Source organism: Oreochromis niloticus, linkage group LG10, assembly GCF_001858045.2.
Source record: "Oreochromis niloticus isolate F11D_XX linkage group LG10, O_niloticus_UMD_NMBU, whole genome shotgun sequence".
NCBI lineage: Eukaryota > Metazoa > Chordata > Actinopteri > Cichliformes > Cichlidae > Oreochromis > Oreochromis niloticus.
The window spans coordinates 1,001,655-1,026,789 of record NC_031975.2 but is presented as its reverse complement, the minus strand read 5'-3'; the positions used below and the strand labels follow the sequence as shown (position 1 = coordinate 1,026,789).

The window sequence follows — 25,135 nt, the reverse complement described above, 5'->3', positions numbered from 1 at the left end:
GTCTTTTTTTAGGAAGGCTAGCACGGGCGATGGACCCAGAGAAGGAGAGCTGGAGGACCTGCATGAAGATGAGCCCTCCTCTTGAGTCCTAATGACCCTCCTGTGTACGCAGCATCCTCTTTATATCCACTGTGTGCTTACGCCTTCATTCACACCTTTTCCTCAAAGTGGTCACACAGTGCAAACGTATCATTCTGCACCTGAAACGCAAAAACTCGAGTTTTTTTGTTTTGTTTTTTGGGGAGAAGTTTGTCATGTGACGTACACGCTTGCTTCTGCGCCGTGGAGCTTCTCGGTTTTATTCACCGTCTTTCTCGTCTCAGCAAGCTGATGCGAGGAACACAGGCACGTCTGTGGATCATCACCGGTTTATTTTACAGGCCTTAAACTGTATTATAGGCAAAGACAGACGAGTCTTTCCCAATATGCATGGCGAATATTTAGACCGCATCATCAGCCCGTCTGCCGCCACCTCACAGGAGGAAACAGACTCCAGCATGTAAAGGACACTGTACTGTCTAAGTGAACTACGAGGCTTTTATTTCATCAGTCACTGTAATATTGTACATACATGTGGTATCTGCTGTGTTATTGTGAAGACCCTTTAAGCATATCTGTGCCAACCTTTATTTCGAAGCAGGTCCTTCCTGTGCTGCCTTCAGACGCCTCGATCGACTGCAGACAGAAAGTCGACTGTCTGAGAGCGATCGCAAGAGTGACTGCGAGCTGTGTGTAAATCTGTTAGTGTCCTTCACGCTGCTGCTCCTAATGTGTCATCTGCGTCAGTCTGGTGATTTTGGTTCTTGTTTCTTTGCTCTGCTGTTGGACTGGATGTGTTTGAGATTTTTGGATGGTGAGAACAAACATAGTGGAAAAATGATGTTATTCTGTATATAAGCACTGTTACGATTTATAAGTTATTTATAATGTTAATATTATGTAAAATTCTTGGATGCAGAACTGATTTTAAAGCATAAATAATCTGTGTACAAATGAATCACTGAGTGCTTTGTAGAAGAAATGAATCACGTTATTATATTAAGGAGAAGCGTCTGTACCCAAATCATTTTAATGTGAGATTATGCATGTACCTTTACACTCAGGAAAAACTGACCTGTTCTTTTTCTTAACAATCTCTCTCACCTATGAAAGTAAGGAAAGTGTGCTTCAGAGTTTCATGACAATCATCAAGTATCAGATACATTTACTTTCCCCTTTAGCTCTGTCTAGTGGACCCTGCAGAACTGTCATTGCTACGTCAGGCTGTTCCCCTATAAAGCCAGGCAACCCTGAGAAAGAGCAGAAAATTCATCCAGAAGAGCTTTAGGCTGACTTTGGATAAAGAGCAACAGACATAGGAGGTGCTGGAGCAGTGGGTTGAATGCAGGGCTGCTGTTTGTCCATCCAAAGCTAATGGTGTCATGGTTTGACTTAATGTTTTCATTTTGTTATCGCTCTTGTTAATTTGAAGTTTTGGTTGGCTTTGAGAAAAGGGCCGTGTATTTGGGTTGGCTAATTAATGGGAACACATATAAGTATAATAATAATAATGTGGCCACTGCAACTTCGTTACTGTTTCTTGTAAAAGTTGACATCTGCTTACACAAGTGAAGAGGAAGGGAATAAGAAAGATATAAAGCATGGCTGTCCATGAACGCAGAATTGTGTTCTTGTGATTTGCCATTTTATTTGTTCATCTTTGAAAGAGTTGTGGTACATTTTTAAATGTTATTAGTTGGTGTAGGGTGGTTTTGTGCTGGGGAGGACTGTGTCGTTCCAAAGCTGAAATGTATCACTCAGCCTCCACAATTGCTCCCACCAGTGCAGTCCATAGACGCTAACTGATTTTCCCGGATAACCTGTCCAAGTTCCAACAGTAGATGCTTAATCACCTGTGTACATGTCAACCCTCTACAAATGTAAGCATCGTGGATAAAAGAAAGAGAACCGTGTCCATTTAAAGGTGCTCGGTTTAAAAACAGGACGTGACCTTCTCGGTCTCAGGGACACTTCTTTGGTTGTCCTGGTGTATGAAAGCACGTTCAGCCGGGTGAGTGCTCTGATCACTGCAGAAGGATCACTTCAATGTTCCCCATCCTCTTCAGAGTTGTCCCCTGGCTGGTCGTTTCCTCAGCATCCTCCTGATGCTAACTGAGGCACAAGGCGAGCAAACAGGATTTCACGCCGTGTTGTTCAGCCAATGAGTTTAATGTCCACAGGGACATAAAGTCATAACTGCTGTGACGTCAGTCATAAACTTTATTATCCATCTTAACGTTTTGACGTTCAGCTCTAAATGAAAGCGGCGCTGATGTGCACAGTAACCTTTAATGAAGGCAACCAAAAAGTGTCACATGATGTGTTCTGTGTGACGTCAGCTGTTTAAACTCTCATCCTTCTGATTATCTCGTTTTTATTCTGGGTGTTGGTGTTGTGCTGGACGTTTGTCGGGGTCGAAGGTACTTTATCGTTGTCTTTACAGCTCGGGCCTCTCGACCTTTAAACCTGTGTTTTTGTTTATGACTCTGCTTACATTCAAATATTTGCACTTTTCCACTTAAATATGTATAATGTCATTATTGTGAGTACTTTTAACACTACTGGTGGCCATTAAACACTGTACAGTTTATGTGTGGTCCACCTGTGAAACACCGTATGTGCTGTGCTTGATGTGTTTCTCACTGCTGAAAATCCACATTAGAAGAGAACTGTGCTTGTTGTCTAATTTTACTGCTGACAACATGCAAAATGGTGAAATACTGTAAAACCCTGTAGAGGAGGCAGGTGTGCACTCAGGACCTTCTCACTGATCACTAAATATCACTGTATCAACAATATCCAAACCGTGGGATTTTACTCTGTGGCCATTTATACGACCTTTCACAGTGGAAATCCTGAACTCCAGCATAGATTTTTCTCCCAATTCCTTAATCCCAAAATATGTCAGTTTGCTCATACGGGCCTATTTCCCCACCAGAGGTTTCCTTCCTTTTAGATGTTTATCATTCAAAACCCTTGAATGATTTAAATGGCCATAAACCAAAGATCACCTGTGCGTGACCTTTCAAACCCTGCATAATTAGAGTATATCGGTTTAAGCCAGGCGATTCTCCTGTGGATTGACCAGACCTGCTGCTGTTACTGCAGTAACACAGAAGAAGAATCAATGGGTGTCGCAGCACAGGAAGTGAGTGGCGTGACTCATTTTATTGTGATTTCAGGTCATAATTAGATCCAAAGGACGGAGATTATGGTGGAGTCTGTACATAATATGAAATCGGGGACTCTCCGATTACTATGTGACTCTCCTGGTCTGTGCGCATGCGTGTGTGCCTGTATCTAAGGCATCCGCCGTCTCGTGTCGTCTCGTGCATTTCTCTGAATGTACTCAAACGGAAGCATGGCGCATCCATATGGAATGTAGTTACAATGTAAATATGTACCGATATATATAAATGCGCTATTTTTTGCATGCTTTTTGTACACATACTCAAAGACAATAAAAAAAATCTGAATCATTTCCACATTTTTCTCCGTTTTTATTCGACCAAAGCAAAACACAGCAGTGATGTTACTGTACATGTTTTTATTGAGTCAACAGCCGATCACAAGGTGCACACGAGGGACGAATCACTGACACCTCCTACATGTTTCTTTTACAACGACGGCGACTGAGGTAACAGAATTACAGACGGAGGCAACACCCAAAGTATGAAGAAAAGCAAACCGAGCAACACCCAAAAAAGTACACACACCGCCGAGCTTGGCTACCTCTGACTCTACATACAGGAGTCACAGTTCCTCAGGATGACGGAGCTGCTGATGATCCAAAGGGAATAAAGTGATTGCATTTCACTGTGCTCCTTCCTGTTAGTCCAGTTAGTGTCTGAAGCATCCAGGGTTCCAGTGCGTCACACCTCCAAAAGCAGCGTGGCCTTTTGGCTCGTTTGCTCCCGGGTCACTTCTGCACGAGAACAGCAAATGAATAAAACATCAGTCATTAAAACCAGTAAGACTCGTGGGAGTTATTGTTTTGGAAAAACACGACGATGCCTTACTTTAGACACGTCGGTCTCTGTGCTACCTGCCTCTGAATCAGGGTCCTGTAGAAGAGAAGCCACAGGACAGAAGCCATTTAGATAATGTGGAAACCACGCTGCTCATCGTGATGATGGCATGATTAGGCTTAAAATAAAAGAGCCTGCTCTACTGCACACACTGCCTCCCACTCACTTTGGACTGGTCTTTGCCTTGAGCCTGTTTTGCATTTTCTTCAAGGGTGTAATAGACGTTTGTGTCTACACCAACCGACTCGCTGTCCTGCTGTAAAACAGAAACTGCCCGTTTCAGTTAAAGAGGAAAGCAGTCTGGGTGGGACTGACAGATTTCATCTTCCATCAGATAAACTGGCTGCTCTGTACTAATCACAGACTCTGCGCTCACACATGTTATGGGAATGAACACAGCAATAATCTGATGGTAACTGAAGATTAGGGCTTCTGTGTGAAATGTATAGCTGGAGTGGACGTGGTGAAGAAAAGGAAAATAATCTCCAGTGACTTTCTCTGCTGGCTGTGATAGTTTTGTTGAACACCTCTCTGCTGCCCTCTGGTGTTCAAAGAGCACAGACTCATTTTTGAAGAGGTCTTACCTGTACTTGTGTGTCCGTGTATTTGAATTTCATGTTCTTGTAAAATTCTCTTTTTGGTAGCAAATAGAGCAGCACCAAGTCACACACTACAGTCGCCTAAAAAGAGGGGAGAAAAAAAACAACTGCGTCATCTCCTGTGGGATTACAATACTGTGCAAAAGTCTCGGACCATCAATTATTTTAAATCTTTGTCATTACCTACATTAAAAAGAGAACACCTCTGCAGCCAGCAGACACTGGCCCCTCACTAGAGCTACTCTCAGCTCCCGCCTTGTCACTAGACGTCACCACAGCAGGTAGCTCTGCGTGTTTGTGTGTCTCTGGCTAGAGCCTCAGACACTAGCTACTCACTAGTAGGTGCAAACAACCACTGATCTCAGTCGAGCCAAACTAACTGAGCCACTGTTAGGCTTTTACAGCGTTGGGTGGCTGATTGCTGAACCAGGTGTGCACTGGCACCTGAGGGGAAAACTGGTGGCAGCTGAGTTCAAGGAAGACAAAATAGCACACAGACATAAAAGGCCTGCTTGTCTGTGACACCGGGAACATTGGACACGGGGTCAAACATACGGTTTGTTTAACTGAAACAAGCTTGAAAGTCTTTATTGTCATTTCTCTCCAGCCTTTAAAGCTCTTCTTTGGATCTTGGCTGTTGTTTGTTCTGTTCTGTCAAGATGATCCCACAGTATCAGTAATGTTGAGATCCGGGCTCTGACTGATGGTGCACCATTGTCTGTTTGTGTATCCAGGTATGCCTTTGCTGCATTGTGTTTGGGATCATGGGATCATTGTCACGCTGAAAAATGAAGCTGTCACCAATCAGAAGCTTTCCACTCTTACTGCACAGTGGATCAAAATCAGATTTTTGTTTGCGTTCATCAGTTTTGACAAGATCTCCAACACCACGACATAGCTTCCACCATATTTAACCGTGGTATGTTTGGACACAGTCCCTGAAGTTAGGTGCCTGACTGATTCATAAGTCAGTGTCCAAAGAGGCCTTCGGAAAACCTGGAGAACCACTTTAAAACTTACAACAGAGCCTGGTTCCTAAGAGTATAAAAAATGAAGGCTGACTTTTGCACAGACGTGGAATATGTAAGTAAATATTTCAGCTTTCAACATACCACTCCAAAAATTCCCACTCCAGAGCCGATGGCTGTGAGGGTAGGGATGATATCAAATTTTCGTGCCTGTGAAGAGCAGAGTCATACCAACTCCTTTGGATTATTCTTCCAGTGAGAAAGGCATATTTAAGATAAACGAACATATTACTCACAAGTGAGTGGACGATGATGTCAAACCTGATGCCAAACACTTTCAGAAGTGTTCTTTTCTGAATTTTGTCCTCCATATAATGCCTTGCAAACCTGCAGACAGACACAATCACAATATGTTACCAGGCATATGAAGTGAATGTTTCAAAAGCATTTGAAAAACACTTCCCAAATAATTTTCTTCTAAAGGTCGTCCGTGTATTTACTGAGCGAGCGACACGTAAAAGCCAGCTGTTGCTACCAAAACTGCCAGTTGTGAAGAAACAACAAGAAAAGGCAATCTGAGACAAGTCAAAGCTGTTTCACTGAGCAAACATCACAAACTTCAGCCAGTCGACTTGGCAGGCTCAGCAGAGCTGAAGCAGCATTAGGAGCAAATAGTGACGCGAGTGAAGCCCATTCCATGGAAAATAAAGTGAACAATAATAGTAATTACTGATCCCGGTGGCAGAATGCCAACATTAAGGCTTCTCCATCAGCCAGCAGGTTAAAAATGAATAACTGAGCAGGAGCATGTGTCTGTGGTGCGCGAGGAAGCAGAAATGAATTGAAATTGTTTCAAACATCGAGCCAATATGTTCGATGTTGTCAACAGTTTCAAAGGTTAGATGAGAAGAGCTGTAATCATGAAGTTAGCTACAGCTCAGCAAATGGAAGTGGAACAGCACAGACACCAAAATTAGTTGTAAAGCTTATTAACATAAGACCTTAAAAGTGCTGCAAGCTAAAAATATAATATATGTGCTTCAGAGGTTTTCTAATAAAAAAAGGAACAAATGTCTCGCTTATCTATATTTTTCACACACCTAAAGTTGTAGCCCACTGAAGCGCCTTCTTTGCTTCCATAGAGTCCGTGAAAGGTGTACTCTGGTTTACAGTGTTTTACATCCACGTCAAAGTTACACGTCCAGTCGACTACAATCCCGATGGCTCCTCCCTGTCAGGACACAAACGCCGTCTTCATCACAACAGGAGAAGAAGAGAAGCAAAACATGGAAAAACCACAAGAATTTCAGACAGAAGCAGAAACTTACCACTTTAGCTATTGTTTGAAAGTCTAAGTCAGAAAGTTTAATAATGTCTCCCAGTTTGAATATAGGGCACAGGGGAGCGTTGTCTGGATGATAAAGGCACCTGCTAATGTAGTTCGAATCTATGTCCTCCACTAGGTTGCTCCTGAAAATGAAACCCAACATTATAAAACAGACAGAAAAAAACAGTGAAATATTTTATACTTTTACCAAAATTAGTGATTAAACTTTATGGTTTGATTTAGAAGCTGAAAATGTAACAGTTAGAAGAAGAACAGAGTTTACTGTCTAGCTCTGTTTTGTTCAAAGGTGTGTTTCATTTGGCGTGCTTGCTTTAATAACACAGCTTTAAACTGCGTGGCAAACGTTACCGAAGAAACTGAAACTTATGAAATCACTGTGATTGTTCTTTATGATATCATAGAAACGTGAAAACAAACGTCTCAGTAAAAACTGAAGTGTATGAAAAGCAAACTTTGTGCCACTGACTGAAAATTTCTGGCCACAACTGTTTTATAAAGTTACAATAGTTATGCCAGAGCTCCTGTATGACACACTTCATCACACTCAGCACATCTTCTGAGGTAAACGTGTAGCGACGTGAATAATCTCCATCACCTTGAGACGTCAAATGCGGGGAAAGTGACCGAGTTTTTGATGAACAGAGTGTAGTTCTCTGCAGACAACAACAGAGGAGGACTGAAAGAGAAACAAGAACAGATTTAAAAATGCGGGGAGCATATTTGGTTCCACAGATGATTGTGTAATCTAAAAGGTGTCGCACAGTCGTGAATAATTCAGTTTGTCTGCATACTCTGGTACTTCGCGATCGTCCTCCACTGGACACCAGGCCAGCACTTCACAGGTCTTAGTCCTCTTCACGCAGACTCCAGTCATTTCTCCTTGATACAGAAACAAACAAGAAGTCAAAACTCGATTACGCAACAGTGAAACAGGCAGCAGCGTGGGCTTTAACATTAAAGCAGTTTTAAACACGTTCTCGCCTCCACTTTTATCTTGAATTAGCATCAACAGCAGCGTGCGCCATATAAAAGCAAAGCAAACGCTGAACCAGCGATTTCTTTTATCTTGCCTTAATCTTAATGCTATCATCTCCCTGTGCACGTACGGCTTCGCTGCTATCGGCCTCTCTCATCGTGCGTGTGATGAGTTTGCAGACAGTCTCCAGCAGGCGTTTCGGCTCTCTGGCCTTTCTGTTTGGCTGCGGGACAGTCCCGCATGTTTACTTGTTTTTAAGCGTGGAGGCTGAACGCTGGCACCTCAAGGTGCATGTGACTGGTGTGAAACAGACAGATCTAAAGCTTCGGTCTGATTGAAGGCGACGTGGAAAGGCTCCCAACTGAACTCTGGGACAGATGAAGGACAATAAATTTATATAACTGTTCTTAGAACCAGCCACACATTTGGACACATTAGAGCTCATATGTGAAGGGCTGTGTCTTTGTGTGCTTACAGTTTATGTTAGCTGACATGCATTCAGTTGTGCGTGCTTATATATACATGCATGTATGTCTGTTTGCTTAAGGCAGAGTTTCAGTTGCTTACTTTAGTGAACAACAAGCCGTACTACAAACACACACACCGAATGTTTGGTTGCTAAGGCCTGGTTTGTTGAGATGAATCTGTTTTTTCTTCTCAGTGCTGGGCAAATGCCATTCATGAATTATGTGTAAATGTTTACCTCAGCAGCCGTGAGTCATATCTGCTGTATTTATATGGATTCTGTTGCGTGAGCCTGTCCTGTCACAGCTCTCAAGGAGCTACGGCCCACTTTGCAAATACACTGCTCCATAACCCGGCACCATCCCTGACCTCACTCAATAAATGGCTTCAGTGAGTTTCAGAAAGCTTATCAGCTCTGGTGAAGCATAATTACACAACAAGAAGCACAAAAAAAATCTGGACTGATGTGAGTTGGCAACAGACTCAGTGAGGACCGCTGAGGTCACACACTCTCAGCCTGTCAGGATTTACCGTTTCCCGTACGTTTGAAACTCCCTCCTTCACAGTCGGCGTCTGTACTGCAGTCGTGCTTGCCCGGGAGCTGTTATAAACAAGACACTGGGGTCAGTCTGTGTACACAAGTACGAAAGGAGGACATGAAGAAGAAAGCAGGAAGACAACCTGGGAACGTGAAAGAAACGTCTTGTTTTTAGTGTTACAAATATGGATCCTACACGCACTGCTCTTTGGGCCACTAGGCTTTAAAAGAGCCTTTTTCTGCTACACAACTTTTGGACAATTACCCAATTACAGAAATAGTCTTGGAATGAGATACAATTTCCGCTTGTTTTACTATATATGGAAGCGCAAAATTAGGAGGGAAAAGGAGGGAAGCAGAAAGAGGAAGGAATGAGAGAGAGAAAGGAAGACAACCAGTGCCTTTTCACATACCTCTGGACAGGTTCCCATTGACTGACCTTCAGTCATGATATAGTTTGTCATCACTACAAATGATGAGTCTCCCTGAAGTTTTCAAAGAGAAGAAGCAATGTGTTAAAAAGCAGTGAGCAGAGACCTTAAAACGAACTCTGCTTCTGCGAGGGCGCTGCGATGGCCTGTGAGCCATGGCTGCATCGTTTTTCACAGGAACTGGAGCAGAAGAGGAAGTGAGGTGAAATAGTTGCAGAGCCACAAAAATCCCCTCACAGGAAGAAGGTTGGGGTGGATGGATGGGTCAACACAGCGTTCAACGGTCAGGATCATTCTACAATCTCAGCTGTGAGACTATTTTGACAAAAGTCATACAGCAAAGGCCGTGATCATATTTACAGTACAGTGATAAACTATATGATTGGACTGGTTCTTATATAACACCTTTCTACTCTACCACTTTTTACAGCGTGCCTCATTCACTTTCTATCTAGCACTGACCCTCCTCTGAGGTGACTTGGGTTTCGGTATCTTACCCACGGATACTTGGACACGCAGACTCGAGCAGCAAAGGTTTGACCCACCAAGCGTCTGCATCACCCTGAGCGCACACGTATGTGAGAGCTGTCAACCAGTTTGTGTCTTGTGTAGCAAATGTCCTGGTTCCTCTATGTTTCCAGTTTGTGATCTAAGCGATTAGAGAACTGTATGCGTCTTTATTACACTGAGAGTATAAGTCAAATGCCATATTATTAGGCAGTAGGAGGGGCTGGGGTAAATCCAACTCTCTTTACTTTTACTATAAATCACAGTTTCATTTGCTTAAATTAAAATGGTCTTCATAAGTTCATTGTGACATGAACACATTTCAGGTCACTATCTGTGGTTGCATCCCTTGTTTTTCTTCTCTTTTGCATTTCTAATGGCTTCCTGTGTTTCCTGTGTCTCTCTCGGTTTGTCTGTGGAGCCTTTCAGTGTCACTCCTTGCTGGTATTTTCCGAAAGTTTACCTACTTGTCTTGTGTGCTCGTGCGGTTTTACTCCTTCCCTCCTTCGTGATTGCTTGCTTAGTCCTTTTTGCTTCACCTGTATCTTGTTATCCCATCAGCTGTTTTTAGTGCAGCCCTGACGCTGGCCTCAGTTATCGCCCTTCCTCCTGGTGCTTTGCCTTAAATTATTGCACTGTTTTATTCATATGTTGTTCCTGCCAATGTTTTCTTTCTTCCTTATTCAGATTTTTGAGTTTGGGTTTTGCGCCTGTGTGCACGGCCTCTCTTTGAACCGAACGTCGACGTAACAGTGAAGTCACGTGATGATTACTAAAACAATGACCTGACAATAAAGTGCATTTGATCAAAGTACGTGATGGAGAAAAGTGATCTTTTCATTATGTAACAGTGAAACCACCTGTTTACCTTGCTCTGAATTAGAGGCCCACACCTCAGAGCAAACATGACAGCCTACATTGTGTCTTCTTTTTTCTTTCCCACAGTTAACAGGACACAGCAACACTGGAGGTAAACAAAGTTATCTATTTGATCAGTGTCCCTGCTCTCCTCTCACATGCAATGACGTTGTAGAGAACAGAGTCGTGTGGACAGAGGTGGATCATCACCGGGGTAAACGTTACAAACCAGAAGCTTTGTCAGCCTTGAGTTTTCTAGCAAACAGCAGTGACACTGCTTGTCCTGCTAAGCTGATGTTTACTCACTCTGACAGTTTGATTCATGAAGTGCGCGTGTTGATTTCATCGAATCTCCCTCTGGTGACTGACTTGCATCAGGTGCCAAACAAATTACCGACCACTTAGAAGTCACGAGACGACGACATATCAGATGTTACTGGGGGCACGAAAGGTCACTGACCTGTGAAGGGAAGACATAATCAGCCACGTCCCAGACTCTCTCTCCCCCGCTGTCGTTGGTGTAGCCCACTCCTTTCATTTTGGTGAAGACGGAGCTGATGGCCGTGTCTGTGGACTGGTAACCTTTCTCATAGATGAAAACCCACCTGTGCACGATACAGAAAGCATTCTGTTCAAAATCCTACTTAAACCCAAAGCAAGGGCAAGCACAAGGACAACATTGGCACTGCACACAGCCATCAGCACAACTACCAGGGACTAATGTGCAAGTGACTGTAGTCATGCAACGCAGTGGTTGTTGTTCTTGTCCATTCACCACCGCAAAGACACAGCAGACAAACTGAATCTCAGCTCCAAACTACCACAGCAGGGTTACAGCAGCTGCTGAAAGAAAGCAAAAGTAAAAGTGTTCATGCTGAGCATTATCAGGGTCCTGATCAGCGTTGATAATATTTCTCCAGAATCTGCGTGTCACATTCAAAGGTCAGCTTTTGTGTGGATCTGCGAAGATGACAGTAACCACCTGGAGTGAGATGGACTGCATCCCAGCTGTATAGTACCATAGATGAGTACGGTCCCCAGACCGTTTGGCTTGTTGTCAGCAGGGACTTTCCCCTTTAAACTGTTCACATGGTTCCATTTAAATCACCGTAACCGTTTGGTTGTCGTATATATGCAAACTGCTATTTTATTTCTTTTGTTTTAAATCTGTCAGAAGGTTTGAAAAACACTACAGTTTTTAAAAAGTTTGAATTTTTCATGGTTCGTGCTCGACGGGGTTAAAAAAAATCTTTCACAGCATCAGCACATTAACACATAGTTACATTTTTGTGATGTTGTATTAGCTCTAAGTTTGTGAATGATCGTCAGGTCTTTCCACTGGCTGTGACAATACAAAAAAGCTGCAAGATCCACGGTCCACATCTCACTGCAGGCGCTTTCACTTTGTAAAGTCATTGTTAAAAACGTCCTAACAGAAACTGAGTGCTGGGGTTGTCAAAATGAAGCGTCTGTGTGTGCGTTTGTAGCCACGAGGTAAAGGCGACAGCTGGTGTGCACTGAGCTGATACTGCATGTGTACACACACACTCTGACGCATGTGTAGAGCTATTTCATATAGGCTATGAAAAAGCAATTACCCCCTGGCAGGAAACCCACAGGACAACGTGTGGTGCAGCATATCTTCATTTGTCTGCAGACAATGAAAGCTCCTCAGAGGCGTACGAGGAGAAGCATCTTTCAAACTGCAGAATGAAGTCGTATGCACAAAAGCAGCAACGTCTATCAGCATGGCAAATCGAATTATATAGGTTGGAGGGAGCTGGAGAAAAAATGCGGAGAAACGGGAGAAAAAAAATAGGGCAAATTAAAGGAATAAAGAAAGCGATGAGCGTGGAAATAATGGAAGCATCTTCCAAAACAGCAGCGTAAGAGAGATCTGTATCTGCAAGCAGAGCGGCTGGGAGGGGGCTGTTTGATGTTGGGGAGAGTTTCCCACCATACTGTGCTGCTGAGATTAGGTTTTATTTAAAGACAGAATGAAAAGAAAAATAAATCAACCTTCAAGTTAAAGCTAAAAACATAAATAAGGATTGGGATTTTTTTTTCCTCCTCCAACTCATCCAGGAGGACACCAAGGCATTCCCAACACCAGCCCAGAGATAGAATCTCTCCAGCATGTCCTGGGTCTACCCCGGGGGCCTCTTTCTGGTAGGACACCTCACCCAGGAGTCAGACTGCCCAAACCACCTCAACTGTGAGGGATTTATGAAGCCCACTGAGGTGTTTATTACATGTGAAGTTTGAGTACGTTAGTCTGTTTTTTCCTGTTTCATTTGATAGATGCTTCCCAGTTAATTCCTCTTCCTCCTTTACCCAACAGAATGTCCTCTATAGGAGTGGCTCTGTCTCAGCATCCATGTCCGTAGTCTGTTGCCTGCCTCAGACTCTGTTTGCCCCCTTAGCTGTTGGACTTTTGAAGGCTTTTGGTTGCTCAGTCTGCCTCTGCTGTGAGTCCTGACTCACTGCTTCAGCATCCAAGAGAGACAGGCGGACTTCTGTCCTGACTCGTCCGCTTGAAGTCTGAAGAGAGGAGACGGCTTTATAATCGCATCTCCCTCATGCACATCACCACGCTGCTTTAATGTGGCTGCAGAAGGCAGGTGTGTGTGTGTGTGTGTGTGTGTGTGTGTGTGAGTGAGTGTGTGTGTGTGAGTGTGTCTGAGTGTGTGTGTGTGTGTGTGAGTGTGTCTGAGTGTGTGTGTGTGTGTGAGTGAGTGTGTGTGTGTGAGTGTGTGTGAGTGTGTGTGAGTGCGTGAGTGTGTCTGAGTGTGTGTGTGTGTGTGTGTGTGAGTGTGTCTGAGTGTGTGAGTGTGTGTGAGTGCGTGTGTGTGTGTGTGCGTGCGTGCGTGTGCGTGTGTGTGCGTGTGTGTGTGTGTGTGTGAGTGTGCGTGTGTGTGTGTGTGTGTGTGTGCGTGTGTGTGCGTGTGCGTGCGTGCGTGCGTGTGTGTGTGTGTGTGTGTGTGTGTGTGTGAGTGAGTGTGTGTGTGTGAGTGTGTCTGAGTGTGTGTGTGTGTGTGTGAGTGTGTCTGAGTGTGTGTGTGTGTGTGAGTGAGTGTGTGTGTGTGAGTGTGTGTGAGTGTGTGTGAGTGCGTGAGTGTGTCTGAGTGTGTGAGTGTGTGTGAGTGCGTGTGTGTGTGTGTGCGTGCGTGCGTGTGCGTGTGTGTGCGTGTGTGTGTGTGTGTGTGAGTGTGCGTGTGTGTGTGTGTGTGTGTGTGCGTGTGCGTGCGTGCGTGCGTGCGTGCGTGTGTGTGTGTGTGTGTGTCTGAGTGTGTGATTGCCATGAACTTTTTCTGATCATGATGATTCAGATCTGAAACACAGAGCCGTTTAAAACCACATCACTCACTTATAAAAACCCGACTTTTAACCGGAGAAGATGTTAAACTTGTCAACTGCTTTTCCATTTTCGGTCACCACCAGCAGCAGATGATAATGCATCTGTGCTCTGCTTGGCAGTGAACTGGGCAGCAGTTGATTGTTATCTGTTTGAGCATATGCCCGGGCATATTTATCACACACAGCTCCTCAGGTTCTGCTGTTTGGAGGTGCATGAAGGGAAAAGTCACAGTCACACAGCTGCACAAACAAGAAACTCATGATTATTTTCAGACAAACAAAAACAGAGTCGTGTGTCGTGAAATGAAGTGAGATAACAAAAGGAAACAGGTTCTCCCTTTTTCAGGATGAATTTCCAGCGAATAGCTCCGGCATGTCTGATCAGGTTAGGGTAGGTGGGTGGGTAGGTAGGTATGTAGGTGGTGAGAGGCTGAGTAGACAAATGTCGACAAGTATGCTGCAGGGGTTTTGTCCAAACATGAAATGGGCAGGCGCTCTGCTCTGTTATGTCATGTGTCATGTTCACACCTTCTTTTTACAGTCAATCATATTTGCTCTTAAAACTGTCATTTGTGCCTGTTTGCTGTGTCAACAATAACTGCAGTGACGGTATGTGTCCCTGACCTGTACAAGCCCAACATCTGCCTCTTACTTTTCCCCCATTCTTTCCACACAAAGTGAACTCTGGGTCAGTCAGGAAGGAAGTTCCAAACAAGATGAAATACACAAAGTGATGCAAACCCTTTTTCACCATTTCCTTACAGCTAGAAACAAAGAGAGAAAAAAGTGTGCAGGTCTTACCCAATGATGTAAACCAGAACCCCCAGCTGGATGAGCCGGCACACCACTCCCACCCTCCTGTTCCTCACCAGCACCTGGCGGGGAGTCTCGTACTCAAAGAAGAAGTCGGAGAGGGCGCTGGTGATTTGGTTCTTCATCTTCTCTCACGGCTGACCCACAGGGAAGAGGGTCTCTGCTTCACCTCACTTGCATATAAAAACTCCCAAGAAATTCTTTTCTTTCTTTTGTTCTTCACTTGTGGCGAGGGTCCTCTGCCTCCTCTCATGAATAATCTCTTATACTCTTCATGTGAAGTCCTAAAGACTTCCTCCTCCCTTCCTACACTCTCTCTCGCTTGCTCTCCGTCTCTCCTCCTCCTCCTCTCTCTCTCTGCCTCTCTGCACACGGCCGTTCTGTTATCAGCCTTTTTGTGCAACTTGACCATTTCCGTGCATCTCCTGGCTTTTCTCAGGAGACATAATACTCACAGAGACATCTGTTGAAATTTACTGTTAACTTGGTCTGCAAGTTTCAATAAGTTAACAGTTGCCACACACAAGCACCGGATCCCCTCCTCTCTTTGAGCAATCAAACCTTATCGGCCACACTGACACTCTCTTCCTGCGTGCTACACAGAGATAGAAGCCACAGAAGCTAAGCATAAACACACAGTGCATCTTCCACAGTCCTGCATGTTTGCCCACTCTCGTGTCACCGTTTGTCAGGCAGTAAGCCTTCTTAACTTTTATCAACACCATGTGTGGGCGCATGTCGTCAAACACTTTGATTTTCTCATCCAGCTCAACAATTCACGCCCCTTCTCTCCATTCTTATGCCGACGGCTGCTTTGCATTTTCTAATCTTCACAAAGGGAAGTCCAAATGGCCTCATGAAACTGTGAGGGTTTGAAAAATGTTGCTTCCACTTGTGTGCATTTCTTGCCTTCTCGCTCCCGGTATAAATAAATGGGGGCATCTCGTTTGGAGTCAAATCCAAATCTAAATCTGGTTAAATCTAAAAGACATATGAGCACATGTTGGGAATCGCCACAAAATGGTCATGACTAGAATTTAGTGGGATTGCAAGGATTTGGAAGGATTTTAAGGATTTTGCAAAAAAGGGGCTGTATGACAATCAAAATATTAAATGAAATGCCCTGTTAGCAGAATTGGCACAAACTGCTATTTTTAAAGGCACACTGGTGGATAAATGACTGAGAAACAAGAGCGAGCCTCAAATCACTTTATAATTCAGGCACTTTTGCCAAAGTCAAATACATTTTTTCCCAGGGTGAAATACAGGTGTGTGGCTCTGACTCTGCTGGGGTCAGCGCTGCACAGAGATACCCTGAGAGGCTGAGCTTCATATCTGATGAATGACCGCACCACGAACAGGAGGGGGGGCTGGATGAGCCTCAGACTGACAGTAACTGGTAGAGACAAACTGAAGCCATGGCTCGTGAATGACTGTGTAGAAAGGGGTTTGTGATTAGTGCTGACTGCATGCCTGCCTGAACTATCGTCACAGAGCTGGTGCAGACACTGCATTCATTTATGTCATACTGAAGTATGTAAATAGCAGGAGTACAATAAACCATCACTCAGACCTGAGACTGGAGCGCACATCCTGTCTGTGGATACATTTACGCTGTGTTAAATCCCACCCAAGCTTTTACCTAACATTAACTAGGAGTGTCTAAATAAAACCTTGAAAACATTTAAGGAGTTCCCATTGTGGTTTTTCTTCTTCTCTGCCACACGTACTTACTGTTAGAGCAGTGAACTCTCATGATAAACGTGGCCAAACTTTCAAATAATGAGACCAGTGCATGTAAAAGTAAGCCTGCGCTGTTAATGCCGGTGATGGAGGATGCTGCGGCAGGCAGACTAACAGAAAGAGCCGTTAATAGAGAAACACAAAGACCGAAACACAAATTCCACAAAATGGTAATGAGAGGCATGAGAGCCACAGGGCGCACACGGGAGGCCCGGGAGGGGAACGACACTGTGTACCGACAGGAGACACATTAACCCGCAGGTGAGAACAAGGCACAGGTGGGGACAGTGAGCACACAATCACAAAGAAGCAAAGACAAAAACAGGAAGAAAGCCCCTTTTTAAAGCAGTGCCATTTAAATCTGACATGTGCCATAAACAGTTTTGTTGCTACAGCTGTGTTTCATGGCTTCCTGTCACAGTACTCGTGACACTTTTTTATATTTAGGACTACTTTTGATTAAAACACCACATCTCTGTGTTCTCAATGTTGCGTTATTCTGACTTCTGTTTCTTTAGCATAGTACATTCTCAGGCTTTCTTTAGTTTAGTTATACAGGTTCTGCTTTTGGTTATAGTTCATATTCAATTCTTTGTTGGTTATCCTGCTGCCTCCCCCACATTAGGCACCTGTGTTTATAAGGCCTTAGTTTTCATGTGTTCTTTGTTGTGGTGTCCGTTTCTCTACCTGGTCTGGGATTAATTCATGAACTTGTTTTGTGTCAGGTGCTTGTGAAGCATCAAATAAAGGTTAGTTCTTTGTTTAATATGTTCAGGTCTTTGTCGAGCTTGTGGTCCACATTACCACCATCTCACATCACGACAGGAACAATTTGAAAGGACAGTGTTATCACGCACAGAGAAAAGGTGAAGGGCAGAAGGTTTGTTTACAGCTGACTGTATTAAATAACTGAACGAACATGTGAAGAAAACAGCCAGGTTATTTAAATATTAAATATTTAAGATATTAAATATATTTAAGAAATAATATTTAAATATTTAAAGAGGCATACAGTTCATCACCTCTCCCTCCCCTGGGCAGATCTGATCACAACCTGGTGCACCTTGTCCCTGTGTATGAGCCCTTAGTGCGCAGGGAGCCACCAGCCACCCGCACAGTACAGAGATGGTCAGAGGAGAGCGAGGAGGCTCTTAAGGATTGTTTTGAGTCGACTGTGTGGGAGGTGATCTGTGACGACCACGGAGAGGACATCGACAGCCTTACTACATGCATTACTGACTATATTAATTTCTGTGTGGATAACACCGTACCTACCAGGACTGTACGGTGTTTCTCCAACAACAAACCTTGGATTACCCCAGAAATCAAAGCTGTCCTCAAGCAGAAGAGGAGGGCCTTCAAATCCAAAGACAAAGAGGAGTTGAAAAGGGTGCAGAGAGAGCTTAGGGGAGTGATAAGGAATGGGAAGGACAGCTACAGGCAGAAGATGGAGAACCAGCTTCAGCAAAATAACGTTGGTGAAGTCTGGAGAGGCCTCAGAACCATCTCAGGCCACAAACATCAGAACTCTCTGCCTGGGAGGGATGTGAGGTGGGCAAATGAACTGAATCATTTCTTCAACAGATTTGATTCAGCCATGAGGCAGTCTCCAACATCGGCTGCAGACTCACCCACCCCCACTGCTGCTGTTCCACCTCTGACACCTCAGACACTTCACACCTCCTCTATTCACCCTGCTCACTCCTCCCCACCCCCAACAACAGCATCCAATACACACTCAACACAAGGCTCCAGTCTGTCTCTCTCAACCACCCAGGTTAGGAGGGAACTGAGGAGGATTAAAGCCAAGAAGGCAGCGGGTCCAGATGGCATCAGCTCGAGGGTCGTCAGGTCCTGCACGGACCAACTGTGTGGGGTGATGGAGCACCTCTTCAACCTGAGCCTGAGGCTGGGGAGAGTCCCACAGCTCTGGAAAACCTCCTGTGTTGTACCAGTGCCAAAGACTTCACGCCCCAAGGACCTCAACAGCTACAGGCCGGTGGCTCTGACATCCCACCTGATGAAGACCCTGGAGTGGTTGGTCCTGGCTCAGCTTCGGCGCCTGGTGAGCTCATCACTGGACCGACTTCAGTTTGCCTACCAGCCTGGCATTGGAGCAGATGATGCCGTCATTCACCTCCTACATCGTTCCCTCGCTCACCTGGAGACCGCTGGGAGCACTGTGAGAATCATGTTCTTTGATTTCTCCAGTGCCTTCAACACCATTCTTCCCTCGGTCCTGAAGGACAAGCTGGAGAACTCTGGAGTGGACCATCACCTCACTACCTGGATTTTGGACTACCTCACCGACCGACCACAGTATGTGAGGACTCAGGGCTGTGTGTCGGACAGGGTCGTCTGCAGTACGGGGGCCCCACAGGGAACGGTTCTGGCTCCGTTCCTCTTCACCATCTACACTGCAGACTTCTCCCACAACTCCACCCAGTGCTTCCTGCAGAAGTTCTCTGATGACTCTGCAATAGTCGGCCTCATCACTGATGGGGACGACAAGGAGTACAGAGGACTGACTCAGGACTTTGTGGACTGGTGCCAGCTGAACTACCTCCAGATCAACGCCAGTAAAACCAAGGAGCTGGTGGTAGACTTCCGCAGGCACAAACATCCTCCACTGCAACCACTGAACATCCAAGGTATGGACATCGAGGCTGTGGACAGCTACAGGTACCTTGGTGTTCATCTGGACAACAAACTGGACTGGACTCATAACTCAGACGCCCTCTACAGGAAAGGGCAGAGCAGGCTGTACCTGCTGCAGAGACTCAGGTCGTTTGGAGTGGAGGGCCCACTCCTGAAGACCTTCTATGACTCTGTGGTGGCCTCAGCCATCTTTTATGGTGTGGTCTGCTGGGGCGGCAGCATCTCCGCCGGGGACAGGAAGAGACTGAACAGGCTGATCCGAAGGGCCAGCTCTGTTCTAGGATGCCCTCTGGACCCAGTGGAGGTGGTGAGTGACAGGAGAATGGTGGCTAAGCTGTCATCCCTGTTGGACAACATCTCCCACCCCATGCATGAGACTGTGACAGCACTGAGCAGCTCCTTCAGTGGGAGACTGCGGCACCCACGGTGTGGGACGGAGAGATTTCGCAGGTCTTTCCTCCCCACTGCTGTCAGACTCCACAACAAAGACTTTGACTGATCTAACACACACATCCACACATGTGCAATAATACTAATGTGCAATAATCCTTTCTGGCATCGTTGTATTTTTACTCAATTGTATATAGCATTGGTATTCTATTTTTATCTTATTGTATATTTTATTCTATTTTATTCTGCTGTATATAGTATTTTATTTTATTCTATTCTGTACAGTTGTGTACTGTATTTATTCTTATCTTATTTTATTCTAATTTTTCCTTCACAACTTTTGCACTGTCCACTTCCTGCTGTGACAAAACAAATTTCCCACGTGTGGGACTAATAAAGGTTATCTTATCTTATTATCTTAAATGATCCTCCATCTGAGTGTTCCAGCTGCAGCTGAGGAGGATGGCAGACAGAGGCGAGAAGGCACTAATTAGAGTAAAGAGAAAAGCCTCCACAAAGCAATCATCAATGTATAACAAGTCAGTCGGATAAAGTTATCCAGAGGGTAACTTTTTTTTCTGGCTTGTCAGGGCAAGAGCCATGATTCGCTCCCGGGAAAAGAGACAAATTCCTTTGGGCTTGCGTCAGGAAGTGCGTCCGTTTTAAACATCTACCAAATCAAACATGGGAGCTGCTCACTGTGACGACCTCTTGTTAATAAGGGAGCAGCTGAAACAGCATCATCACACACGGCCCAGATAGCAAATATTCATTCAATTCATGTTTAATCAATATCAGTTCACTGTCTTCCTGCTATCTGGGGGATCTAATATCACTATAAGAACTAGTGATGGGAACTCTGGCTCTTTCGGCTCCCAACCGGCTCTTCAGGTTGTTTTGTTGCTTTAATTAATTTATTATCAACAACAATATAAAATTATGCACAAAATGAATTACTAATGTAAAAAAATGTGTTTTTTATTTATATATGTTTATTATATAAATATGCTTTTATTTATTCACTCCACATAAGATTAAAAAAGTAAATTGTAAAATACAAAACCAACTATTTACAATTCTTGTCACGGTCCTGGGTCGGTTCGACCCAGCATTTTGAGTTTCCTATGTTCATGGTATTTCTCGGGATTTTGAGTTATATGCTGTTTACTTTGTGATACTGTTTTGATTATGATTATTATTTAGTAGGTTTTGGTCAGTGTCAAGTCTGCCTCTCTCTGTCTAGTCCGTGTCTTAGTAAAGTGTGTTTTGTTTCCTGTTTTACTTTGAAGGTTCATGTTCCTGTCTGATGTCAGTGTTCCAGCTTTGCTCTCCCTGTCTCGTTAGGTCGTATTCCTCCCAGCTGTGTTCCCCTTTGTCTCTAATTCCTTGATGACTCCCTCAGTGTATTTAAACCCAGTGTGTCTTTGTGTCAGTGTCGCGTTGTTAACGTCTGTACGCCCTCGACTTGCTGTGTGTTCATGATTTCCAGTCCTCCAGCACCTCAGTTTAGAGTTTTGTTTTGCTTCTGTGAGTTTTATTTTATGTTGAAGTTTTTGTCCAGCAATAAAGCTGCGTTTTCAGTTTAAATCTCGTTTCCAAAGAGTCCTGCATTTTGGGTCCACTACTCCTGCCTGCCTGCCACACAGCCAACCATGACAATTCTACTTTTAACTATTTAAATTTTCAGCTTTTTCCTTTTTAAACAAATTTAAAGTGAAACAAGACAAAACACTGCAAACCACAACACAATGAAATATGAATTAATATGCAAAACAAAAAAGTAGATGCACATTCTCTGTCATTTAGGCCTGGGATGATTTTTTGTGGGTGTTTTCCTGCTTGGAATGGTTAAGGTGATTGTGGTGGTGTACTGCAAGATGCAGCAGCAGCAGCAACAGTTGCAGTAGACACACTGGCAGAAATGGATTTTCAATCTTGAGCCGGCTCAAGATTGAAAATCCATTTCTATCTGGAACCATTTGAATTTTATAGACAATACAAAGGCAGAGAGTCTGCAAGAAAAGGATATCATATGGAGCCGGCTCCACAAACAACCTGCACAGGCACCTGAGAACTGTCCCCCCATCAGTGCAAGGGGAAGATAAAACACAGTCAGTGTGATATTAATGAAGGTGCCAGTGTGCCTACTGCCACTGTTGCTGCTGCTGCTACATCTGCAGCATCTTGCAGTACACCACCACAACCACCTACCCAGAGCTCTATTAGGCAGTTTTTGCAGATGTCTGTGACCCCAGCAAGACAGAACTCAGTTGATAAACACCTGGCAAAAATGATTGCACTTGATTTCCAGCTATTTTCAGTTGTGGATGTTACAGGATTCAGAAAGTTTATTCCTGCACTGAATCCTATGTATGTAATTCCAAGCAGGAAAACACTCCCCCCAAAAATCATCCCAGGCCTAAATGACAGAGAATGTGCATCTACTTTTTGTTTTGCGTATTAATTTATATTTCATTGTGTTGTGGTTTACAGTGTTTTGTCTTGTTCACTTTAAATTTGTTTAAAAAGGAAAAAGCTGAAAATTTAAATAGTTAAAAGTAGAATTGTAAATAGTTGGTTTTTGTATTTTATAATTTATTTTTTTAATTTTATGTGGAGTGAATAAATAAAAGCATGTTTATGTAATAAACATATATAAATAAAAAACAAACAAACAATTTTTTTTTTTACATTAGTAATTCATTTTGTGCATAATTTTATATTGTTGTTGATAATAAATTTAAAAAAGCAACAAAACAACCTGAAGAGCCAGTTGGGAGCCGAAAGAGCCGGCTCTCTAAAAAGAGCCGGAGTTCCCATCACTGATGTTGACATTTCTGTCAGTGGGACTGTTAGTGTTTCAGATTCATGCATGTTGTAATATTAATGCTGACTTTAATTAGTGGCCACAGACTCTTGGAGTTAAAAATAAGATTGGCACAGTAACAGTTTCTTCATCACCACACACGGACGGCTCTGAATAATGGTTTGTGTTCTTGGTAAATGGCCAGTATTTGTATAGTGCTTTACTTAGTCCCTAAGGACCCCAAAGCATGCGATCGAGTCATCCACCCATTCACACTCACATTCACACACTGGTGATGGCAAGCTACATTGTAGCCACAGCCACCCTGGGGCGCACTGACAGAGGCGAGGCTGCCGGACACTGGCGCCACCGGGCCCTCTGACCACCACCAGTAGGCAACGGGTCTTGCCCAAGGACACAACGACCGAGACTGTCAGAGCCGGGGCTCGAACCGGCAACCTTCCGATTACAAGACGAACTGCCAACTCTTGAGCCACGATCGCATTGTGGCTCAAGATTTCAGGTTTATACGGTGAAATCATTTGGAAGAGTGTCGCTCTCCTCTGATTGACTCCAGCTGAATCCACCTGAATCTCAGCCCACAGGAAAACACAGTCCCAGCAGTTCCTGACATATCAATACTCCGTCAGTTGCCTCTCATGATTTAAAAAAGAAATTCCCAAATTCCTAAAAGCCGTGGTTAGATAGTATTTTGATAAGCTGACTACGTTAATAACATCTTGGTACAATCCTGGTGATTAATGACATAAATGTCTTTGTTTATCAATTAATCAATTTTTACTATAGAATCCACAGATTTTCATCTCATTGACGCATCTTTGTGATTGCGAACTCATGCTCGTAAAGTTAGTGTTAATCTGACCTTTACGGTGATACTAGCTGTCAGAGTAATAACACAGTAATAACGCAGGCTGGGAGAAACCGTAGTCTGTTAACGACACTGAGAAACAGTGGGGAGTGCCGCACCTGTACGACGCAAAGAAATAAAGTGCTTTTCACCACGGGAAGTGAGTAAAGTTAAAAAGAACTGTTGCAATCGCAATCCCTCCCATCTCATTTATTGCTTCATGTCCTCCAAACAAGAGCGTGTGTGTGCTTGAACCGTTCTCATGAAATTCAGTCGAACATCCAAGAAAGTAAAACCGATAGCGAGTCTCAAACCGTCACAGCATCCGGGCGATGCATGGGCGTGTGAAGGCTGGATCATTACAGAGGAAAGCTTTCATGCTGAGCTGTTTAAGAGTTCTTTCTTTCCACCACTTCAGAGTGTAACCTCTGCTGCTTGAAAGCTGAAATGCACTCTGAGCAGAGGCAGACGCTCTTCAAATATTTAGGATACACCAAAATCTTTTTCATGAGGACTGAAATATCATTAGTTGGAATCCTATTTTAGCAACCCCACGATGATCCTAAAATGTCATGTTTACAAAAAGAAACAAAACATCTGAAACAGACACAATCACAACCTGACGCTGGCTCATTGTTGAGCATGCTGCCCTCACGTGGCTGCATCAGAGATCAGCAACACAGCCACAAATTCATTTTATCAGACCCAGTTTTTTGAAAGATTTAAAATGCCCTCTTTACCTGTTGACTCTTGTGGTTTGCAGTTGAACATCCTCCCGTTCACTATGCAAAAGAGAGTGTGCATGGTTTATTGTAAGGGTAATATGTAGAGATTCACACACAGGGCCAACCTAACACGCTCGTCTTTGGACGGCGAGGCCCAGAGGGAACCCACCACACATGCAAGCTCCACACAGAAAGCCCCCAGCCAGAAATCCTGTTTCTGTGAGGCAACAGTGTTAGCCACTGCACCCAGTACTGTCCTTATTTATTTATTTTTATCAATATATTACTATTTTGATACTTTTTGATAGTATGGCTCCCAGCTGAGAGACCTGAGCAAAGTATCTCCAAGTGTGAAGTGAAGGCAGTCTGCTGCCTCCTTTAGCATCAGACGGCTCTTTGCAGCTGCAACATGCACAGGGAAGCAGTCAGATTGTTTCAGCGTTGCTGTTGTCTTTGCCAATCTGACCTTCCCCTGATCCTGATTCTGAAAAGGACTATTCTCCATAGGAAGTCTTTTTACTTCAGTCTTTGAAGAATATTTTGATGCAAAAATATTTGTACTATTATGTAAAGAAATACTTTTGATAATATTTGTTTTGCCACTTTGGTATTTACTAAATGAATTACAAGCAGTTTTCAGGCTCTTATGCTGTGGCATGTTTCATATAATCCATATGCAATAAAGCACAGGGTTGCATATGAGCCTGAAAACTCTGCCCAGTGCCTTCTACAGTAAGTTTCTATATTGTTTTTGTTTCTGATAACATTTCTGAATTTCTGCAGACCTTTGGGGTTTAAGGGGTCAAGGCAAATATCTTATCAGCCAATCATATGGCAGCAACTTAGACTGGCTGTTGGTGCCAGTCAGCAGCACCTGGGATTTTTAGTACGACCAAGTCTATCACAGACAAAAAAGACAAAATAACGAGCAACTGGGACAAAGTTTGTGCGGGAGACTGTGGGGCTAATATGAGTTAGATAGTAAATAATAAATGAATACACTATAGGTTAAAAGTGT

The 25,135-nt window shown here is 43.9% G+C and overlaps 2 protein-coding genes across 9 annotated transcripts in view; one reads left to right on the top strand and one right to left on the bottom strand.

Moving 5' to 3' along the window:
• camkk1a (calcium/calmodulin-dependent protein kinase kinase 1, alpha a) overlaps positions 1-3,515 on the top strand; it is a 62,126-nt gene extending 58,611 nt beyond the window's left edge. For all 5 annotated transcript variants that reach the window (XM_025910777.1, XM_005462984.4, XM_003458041.5 and 2 more), the window contains one exon: positions 13-3,515. In XM_025910777.1, coding sequence (XP_025766562.1) covers positions 13-85 — 73 coding nt within the window. In that variant the 3' untranslated portion in view covers positions 86-3,515. The remainder of the gene's footprint in view (positions 1-12) is intronic.
• Positions 3,516-3,522: 7 nt separating this feature from the next.
• On the bottom strand, positions 3,523-15,589 carry p2rx1 (purinergic receptor P2X, ligand-gated ion channel, 1). Of its 4 annotated transcripts, none has more exons than XM_005462986.4 (14): positions 14,916-15,588; positions 11,218-11,362; positions 9,375-9,446; positions 8,967-9,024; positions 7,774-7,861; positions 7,578-7,658; positions 6,963-7,104; positions 6,735-6,865; positions 5,931-6,021; positions 5,779-5,844; positions 4,652-4,747; positions 4,234-4,323; positions 4,059-4,103; positions 3,523-3,964 (listed from the first exon to the last, which is right to left on the bottom strand). In XM_005462986.4, the coding sequence occupies exons 1-14, from the start codon at positions 15,050-15,052 to the stop codon at positions 3,959-3,961; spliced, it is 1,248 nt and encodes a 415-aa protein (XP_005463043.1). In that variant the 5' UTR covers positions 15,053-15,588; the 3' UTR covers positions 3,523-3,958. The 4 variants fall into 4 exon arrangements, with proteins under 4 accessions (XP_005463043.1, XP_003458088.1, XP_005463044.1 ...); XM_003458040.5 differs by having other exon boundaries at positions 8,955-9,024; positions 14,916-15,586; XM_005462987.4 differs by lacking the exon at positions 4,234-4,323 and having other exon boundaries at positions 8,955-9,024; positions 14,916-15,589.
• Between the last annotated feature and the right edge of the window lie 9,546 nt (positions 15,590-25,135).

Excerpts from the sequence above, each read along its gene's own strand:
- p2rx1 (XM_003458040.5), bottom strand. The coding sequence starts at position 15,052 with ATGAAGAACCAAATCACCAGCGCCCTCTCCGACTTCTTCTTTGAGTAC. Across the intron at positions 5,845-5,930 it reads ACATCATCGTCCACTCACTT|GCACGAAAATTTGATATCAT; the intron begins GTGAGTAATATG and ends TGCTCTTCACAG. Across the intron at positions 4,324-4,651 it reads ACACGGACACACAAGTACAG|CAGGACAGCGAGTCGGTTGG; the intron begins GTAAGACCTCTT and ends TCTGTTTTACAG.